General features: G+C 34.6%; 1 protein-coding gene across 2 annotated transcripts in view; it reads left to right on the top strand.

Annotated features, from left to right (window-relative positions):
• The window catches only part of LOC148010363 (uncharacterized), a 33,944-nt gene extending 32,104 nt beyond the window's left edge, over window positions 1-1,840 (top strand). The window contains exon 3 of one of the 2 annotated variants that reach the window (XM_087671304.1): window positions 1,599-1,840. In XM_087671304.1, coding sequence (XP_087527430.1) covers window positions 1,599-1,634 — 36 coding nt within the window. In that variant the 3' untranslated portion in view covers window positions 1,635-1,840. Of the gene's footprint in view, window positions 1-296; window positions 1,531-1,598 lie in introns of those variants that run through there. The other variant, XM_087671303.1, reaches the window with a different exon arrangement.
• The last annotated feature ends 6,621 nt before the right edge of the window (window positions 1,841-8,461 follow it).

The raw sequence follows: 8,461 nt of genomic DNA, 5'->3' as shown, positions 1-8,461 counted from the left end.
CGACTTTATTAAAAGCACGATTAAGAGTGGGCATGTAATCCCAAGAATCGATGCTTGTGGGTACACTAGGCCTGTCATGCAGACTCAAATAGGACAGTTCAAGTTATACTTATTTCAGCATGTCTAGGTGTATCTGGCTGTAAAAAGTGGGTCAAAACATGCATTTCAGTTCAACTTTTGTGTTATAGGCATCACTCGGTAGAGCTGCTTGTTGTGGGTCTTGCCTTGACTTTTGCAGTTGTATTGGCATTGCCTCACTAGAAGGCTATAAGTCACTGTTTTGTGTTGTTGCACAGAGGAAAATGATTTTACGCCACACCGAAATGTATCGACAAAATTTGTGGAAGCCCAAAATTGCCAAATCTTGAGTACAGCTGCATCGTATCACTCCTGATATTCATTTTGCAATCAGCAGGTTCAGAAATTGTTAATGCTAGAACAACAATTTGAGTGGTTAATCTGTCCTCTGAAGCAATGCATTGATCAAAGGTACTTTGCAAAGTTCATACTTATCTGTATAGCACAAAAAATTTATGTTCCTGTCTCAGTGCATGAAAAATTTGTCTAATTTACACAAGATTCTTAGGTTGAGTGCACAAATTCTATAAGCTGCGGATAGACATTATAGATCCACAGGATGTCACTAGGGTTAGACATTCATTGCAACCTCGTAATTTGCACAGGAAGTTCATGGGTTTCTCCTATTTTCCTCAAGAATTGGGAAGTGTCTAATCTGACTTGTTCTAAATAGATAATGGACGTTACCAAAGTAACAAATGCTTCTATTTTAATTTAGTATATTTTTCAAGGGTATATGCCTAATCTTCCCTGAAATACTGGGGCTAATTGGATCTCTTGAATCCTAACATTCGTGTTTATTGGTCATTTTTGTGAGATTTGTATCGTGAACTGATATAGTTTAAGATAGATGGAACAAGAGACACTCTTTCTATTGATCAACTCCCTTCTTTATGATTTCGTGTGGTTCTTAATTGAGCCCCAATGGCTTCAACCACTTGAAGTGAATAGGGTAGTGCTGATGTGAAAGGAGATGCCCTATAATTGTGTACTTAGAAGTGTCCCCTCCACATGGACGGGGAGATAGTGGCCGGGGTATGGAGTAGAAGAATTCTTGACTTTTAGAGTACAAGGCTTCTGGACAATAGTTTTATAAGAATTTTGGATGGTTGGAGGCCCATGGTAAGATTGCTTTGTGTTCTTTGTTCTTCCCTTGTGAAAGCCTCTTTGAAGTAGTAGCTTCAATTGATGCCTTTGTCAACCCGTCTAAGATTGTATCATGAAGATCTTCGAGTCTATAATAATGTGTGAAGCATACCATTACAATTATTATGATTGTATAGAATTTTTCTTTTGATCCTAGCCACATGTGTTGTGGCATAAGTGTTTTCTCCTATTTTTCTTGCTACAAAGTACTAATTATTTTATTAGTGATAAATGTAAAAACTGTTATTGGATCTATGCCTTATATGGAAACCTCCCATGCAACCTCCTGCTCATGTTGTAAAGCCATCTTATAGGCATGTGTGCCTTTCCTCTTGTGTATGTCTTGTGAGAGCTTGATTCTGTCTGTCTCGTAGGTAGAACGGCAAATACAGAAGGCTGAGAGACTATGAAGTGAAGGGTTGTGCATTGTCTTTCTATATTTTCTTGGCATTTCAGCAAGGCTTAAGGATACTAGAACCATGATATTGCAGATGAATATTGGAATATGGAAGCTGCAATACAGGTGAAATATGGAAAAATGAAAATCAGATTGTATATATGTACATTATGTATGCTTCAATATACGTAACAATAATATCACATACATATTAAACAATATTGAAATATATTATATAATATATATAATCATGTGTATTTTATATATAATACATAATAAATATATAGTACAAAATAATTATTGTATATCATTTTATTTGCATGGCATGAATAAAGGACATGGTTATGAGCTCCTTTGAAAAAATAACTTTGTTTTCCTAGATGATATGGTGCCTTCGATCACCTCATGTCCACCTTTAGTAGTACAAGAATAAACTGTTGATTAGGAGTGATATTTGGCTTTCATCATCACCTTCTTATCTTCTTTGTATGATTGCTCCTTACAAGACAATTTCAATTGCCATCTCTCATTATGTGTTGGCCATCTCTATAATTTGTTCATGGAATTGCTTTTTCTCCTTGGCATGACAACTAAATCCACCATTCACAATTGCATGCACTTGTTGAACACACCAATTAAATCTTTATAAAACAAACTAGTCCTCACTCTTGTACATACAAAAAAAAGTTTTGCACAATATAAATTGTAAAATGAATTAACTTCTATTTAGAGACCATTTGAGTTGGATTCGTAGTCCAAGAAAAGTTAATGTATCGTGAATATATAATAAAGGATTAATGGGTAATAAAATAAATCATGTTTAAAAAAAAGACTTACCACCTAACAAAGTTTCATCCATTGTAATAATTCAAAAAAATTTAAAAATTTCACGTCATTTAATTTTAATCCAATCCATTGCATACTAATCATTTAATCAACGCACATGCTACGGGGATTTATGGGTTACACAGTTTATTTGAGTCTATCCTAATGTCTCGTCAATTTTGTGGGTCTTTTGTGATTTATGTTGTGTTGTGATAGGTCTACCTAATTATAGGTTTTTGGGTGTTTATTCGCATCTCACTAAGCTTTTGATTGCATATATGTGTATGTCATGTGAAAAATTATATAGGTTGTGGCTTGCTTGGGAATTATTTGTCAATGACATATCCATTGTGTCTATATTAATGGTCTTATCCTTATTTTGTCTTTTGTTTTGTAAGCATCTCTTTGTGTGTCTAGTGTGTGTGTGTTTGTGTCTAATCTGGATGGCTCTCCAACTAGTCCAATATGTTCCCTTCATGTCCAAATATTATTCTTTATTGCTACAGTCGAATCTTATTGTAAGGTCGACTTGTATGAGTTTGTGGCAAAAAAACATTGCTACTTGAGCTTTGTTATAGATGAGAGGGATCACCTTACTCATGAAGTGTAGAAAGTTGTCATTCAAATGGATGGGTTACAACTTGCTAACTCCACCATGAATGATTAGGCTAAGAAGACTAAGGAGTTGCAAGCTCAATTAGCATAGTCTCATTCCATTCTCCCGAGTCTAAATGTTTTAGCACTATAGACTTGGTACACCTTCAACGAAATGCCATTGTATCCACTCTTTCAAGTGAAGGTTGAAAGTTTACAATCTCGAATGAAACTATCATGGACTATGTTTGAGAAATATGTGGAGAATGTCCTTTGTGATCACTCCTTTTGGGTCCATTACTAACAAGAGAGGTTGGCCCTTTTATATGCAATGATAAAAAATGGATCTATTTCCTCGTGATGAAGGTTGGCTTGCAAAGTGGATATCTAATCTCTTGGTTAGAGTGGCTAGAATGGTATTTGAAGATTTTTGTATGCCTAATATAATGTTGATGTCTTTCATATATGTTCAAGATGATTTAGTCATTCTTGATGATAAGGATCTTTCTTTGTACGTTGTTTCTTTAATATGCACTTTATGTTCATACCTAGAATTGCGTATAGATGAGGTTTATTGTGATTCTTCTAAAGTGATTGGTGTTCTAAGACTATTTAGCATTGTACCATGGATTCTATTGTCTTAAGCCAACTACAAGGTCCTTGTTAGAGCATAGAATTGCAACTAACTTAGGTAGGATCTCTTATCTTATATTCTCAAAATCCATCTTTTGGATATTCGTTCTTTGAAGCTTATTCTTGTTGATATGCTTTAGGGCTGTTAGTTCCCTCTCTTTTGTATTATTAATAATTTTCCCATAGATATGAAGTTTATCTTTCCGTAATTACATCTCAATCCCAAGTTATTCTCCTTCTTTTATGTCAACCATCATTAGAACCTCATATTCCAATGTTTACTCGTTGTCCTTATATTGTTGATTATACATTTTTCCCTATTCCTCCTTTTCTTATGCCTCTTATCCCAATCCTTTGTAGCTCACTTTTTTAACCCCGTTCTTGTTTGATTCCATTCATTTTCCCAAACCCCTTTCATTATCCCTTTCTTCCTTTTATGATTTTACCTAAATGTTACACCCATTGACTCTTGTTTCCACTTCCCTTATTCTTGATTAGTCTTAGTTGGTTAGTGGATGCACACAGGTCCTCAAATCAATTGGCATGTCATTCCAAGAGAATGGGATACTCCTTCTGAAGCTTTTCACAACTATGTTCAATTTGCTAAAATTTGTTGTCAATTCATAGATCCTTCAATGTATTTGTCTACAAACTTTACTTGGTACTTGGTATTTATACATCAACATTCTCATAGTGATTCATAGCTAGTGCCAAAGTTGTGCCTTAATCCAAATGTGGGTATTAATCCTCAACAATTGGATATCTTGTGTTTTCATATGCATTATTTTTCTACTCACTATATTGTTCTAGTGGAGAGAATGTGTTGCTCGCAGTTTCTACAAAATCCTCCCAAAACATTTGTAGATGAGTCTCATTCCCTAGAAAGATTCAAGAATCATTAGGATTCTAAGTGAGACCGTCTTCATTGATTCTTGATGATTGTATCATTGCTGAGCCATAATGAAAATCTTTAGTTTTCCCTCATTTGGGATGCCATTCAGATTTTTTGTATGTGTTATGTGTTGTGTGGTGTGTGTATTTTGTTCTTAATCGAGTATGTGATGTGGTCAACATTGAAGATTGAAGATGATCATGCTCGTTGGATGATTAGTTAAAGTAGATTGAAGTGTAGATGAAGAACCTATTATGTTATTTGAGAGTTTTGATTTACATATATATTTTCTAGTTTAAAAATGGTTAATGGTTCGAAAGGCTTTTCCTTTCATCCCTTTATTAAATCCAAGTTGGATGGGGTCATGATTGTTTGGTGGATTGAAGCTAAAGTGGTATGCCCATTTTAAAGCTTTTGTTCTAGTTTTCCAAGGTCACAAGGACACTTCCTAGTTTAAGTATGGGGATATGTTAAGGGTTGAAAAGACTATTTTTTACTATCTTCTGTCTTTTGGTATTGGATGGTTGTGTTGGTGAATGAATAGTTGGGTTTGGTTGGTTTTGGAAGTATTTTGAAAGTTTTAGTGATGTTTAATTAGCTTATGATAGTTCTTGGTCGAGTTGTAATATATTGATAGGTTTTGCTATTTGGGTTTTTGTTTTATTCTATTGAGAGATTGAGATTATGAAAGATTGAGCTTTTGATTACGATTGAATATGTTTTGAATGGTTTGTGATAGGTTAGAATAGTTTGGTTGGAGTTGAGTGGTTTGGTTGTGTTATATTAACCTTCTACGGTGTTGTGTGTGCTTTTGTATGTCTCTATTTATGGTATGTATGCTTCTATTTGTGTTCTATCGGATGGGTTCATAGCTTGAGAAAAATTTTCAACCTTGGAAGGAGAAGAATGGAAGCTCTTTATAGCTTGTTTGAATGAAGTAGTAGTAGCTAAATACTAAAGTGGAAGACTTGAAGTCATAGTATTACTAATGAGCTCTAAAGGGACATTGTAGTGGCTCCAGTAACCCTTCAAATAAGCTATATTCCTTGGAGTGTATCTCCATGACCAAGAGAGGATTTTAGGCATTCATTCTATAGTATTCTCATGTATGAGAGTGATTGAGAGTATGTGAGAGAGAGAGAGAGAGAGTCATTTCGAAGGCTGATTATTGTATATAAGAGAGATTGTGAGAGCAGAAGACATGATCGCATTTATGAAAGCTCAAATATAAAGTTTATGTGATTTATTCCATTCAAGTGATGGTTTATATAAGTCATTCTTCTCTTTTTTTTTTGCTACTATGAAGATTATATGATGTTTTATTAAAAAAAAATCCATGGAAGATTATCTCTATGTTGTTGGATAAAGATGTTATTGCTATTCCTATTATTTTGTTTGTGTGGTTCTATGATGAGATGAAAACAATGATTGTTGATGCTACAAGATAGATTTTCTTGCGAATATTTTTTTATACTCTTGGTATTTTCTAGAGAGCTCCAGCTTATTAATATTGGGTTGAAGCAATTTCTATTATTGTATACATTATAAACATGATGCTCGCATCTACTATAGTATTACACTTAAGAAGTATGCATACAAAATACCAAATGTATCCCATTTGAGAGTTTTTGGATATGTTGCTATGTTTTTTTTTTTTAAATGAGTTGTGTAATAAATTAAATCCAAAAGTAGAAATATGTGTATTTAGGGGATATTCTCTTGAGTAGAAGGGATGGATACTATAAGTGTATTATGTGTGTGTTTAGAGCTAGTAGTGATATTATCTTTGATGAAATGAGCAGCTACTATAGTAATGTGCAATATATAATTGGGATCAATATGCATGAGAGTGATTATACGAAAAACAAGTCAATAGTCATAAACATTGAGTAGGCACAACAAGAGTCTTCTAATCAAGGAACATTAACAATGGAGTAATAAGAGGATTCGGGACTCACCTACGAATGTATCGTTAGCTTTCGCTCACGTTAATGTGGATTCAAATGGATTTGAGCAAAGCTTAGATGAAAAGATTATGATTCCATATGTTGACACAAAAGGATGGTAAGATACATCTGGTAGCTATCCAAGTCCATGGAGACCAACCAAAGTGAAAAAGCTAATGCAACAATTGATATATGATAGCTATGTAGTTGATCATTATAAATACATGGCTAAGGTTGTGTAGGATGTAGTTCCCACTTGTTTTGAGGATGTAATGGGTAATGAGAATCTAAATCATGCTATGGATGAAGAAATGTAGTACTTAAGGTAAATAACACATGGGATTTAGTGCCTTTATCAAAAGGCAAGGAAGCTATTAGTTGCAAAATATGCTTACAAGGTGAAGTATAAGTCGGATGGATCTATTGAGCACTATAAGATAAGGCTAGTTACCAAAGGGTATGTGGGCACTCCTAGTATTGACTATAAGGATACTATTATTTAAATGCTTGCTTACATGTGGAATTGTAGAAAGAAGTTTATGTGGAGTAGCCACTTGGTTATGTAGATAACATTATCTTAATTATGTATGCAAGCTTCATAAGGCCATGTGTGACCTTGAAGTAAGTACCCGAGGCATGGCATGATAGGATTTGGAATATCTTGTAGCATTGGATTGCATAGAGCACAAGTTGATCAGTAACTTTATGAATATGAAAGTGATGAAGGTATTATGGTTATTACTTTATATTAGATTACTTTATTATAGTGGGTGATAGTGAGACAAAGATTAACCATGTGAAGAGTCTTCTCAAGGCTAAGTTTGAAATAAAGGATTTGGGAGAGTTGTACTATTTTCTTGGTATAGAGACAATTATTGGATATGCTAAAAAACTATGGTATGGTTGATTGTAAGCCAATCGTGATACCTCAAGATATTAATCTAAGCTTAATGTACGTGAGGGTGATATGATTGAGGATGTCACTGTGTGTAGAAAGATTGTGACTAGCCTTATTTATTTGAAGATCCCTAGGCTAGACCTAAGTTACACGCTTGGTTTGGAGAGTTGGTTTATCTAGCTTCCACATAAGCCACATTTGGATATAGTGCGGTGCACATTGTGCTACATAAGATTTATAGTTGACTATGTCTTTTACTATGCTATAAGTATATCATTTATTATTGCATGGTCACACAAATACAAGTGAGATTGGTAATTTTACTTTGGGAGTGTTATTACTTGAGGTAGTAAGAAATAGTCTATGGTTGCACTATCTAGTACTAGGAGTATATGGGTGTTGTAGTTATGAGATAGCTGGGTAGGAGCATGGTGTGGACTTTGATAAAGTCTTTTCTCTTGTTGTGAAGATGACTACCCTATGCTTGGTATTGGCTTTGGTTGCTTAGATTGACTTAGATCTTTATCATATAGATATCAAGACGACTTTTCTTAATGGGGACTTGCATGATGAGATTTACATGGAACATCCTAAGGGCTCTGCAGACCCTAGTAGGGAACACCTAGTATGCAAATTGAGGAAGAGTCTTTATGGCCTTAAGTAGGCACCTAGGGAATGATGTCACAATTTTGATGTCTTCATGCATTCATAGGGATATTCTCATTGTGATATGGATCTATGTTTATACATGAAGAAGGCTTGTGATAGCAGCCTTATGATTTTGATTCTCTATGTGGATGATTATTAATTGCTAGAAGTACTCATGACAAGTTGGATGCCTTGAAAGGTCAGCTTAAGAAAAGCTTTGAGATGAAGGACATAGGGCAAGCCTCACATATTCTTGGGATGCACATTAGAACCAATCGCTCTAAGGGATTGCTCTACTTGTCACAAAAGGAGTACATCGAGAAGGTTCTTATGCAATTTCATCTATTTGATGTTAAGCATATTGGCTATCCTTTATCTTCTTACGTGAAGGTTAGTCAGGTCGA

The sequence above is a fragment of the Lygodium microphyllum genome, chromosome 29, assembly GCF_053477565.2.
Source record: "Lygodium microphyllum isolate KBCC chromosome 29, Lygodium_microphyllum_v1.1.10, whole genome shotgun sequence".
Taxonomy (NCBI): domain Eukaryota; kingdom Viridiplantae; phylum Streptophyta; class Polypodiopsida; order Schizaeales; family Lygodiaceae; genus Lygodium; species Lygodium microphyllum.
The sequence above is the reverse complement of the archived record's forward strand: the minus strand, read 5'-3'. Positions and strand labels throughout refer to the sequence as shown.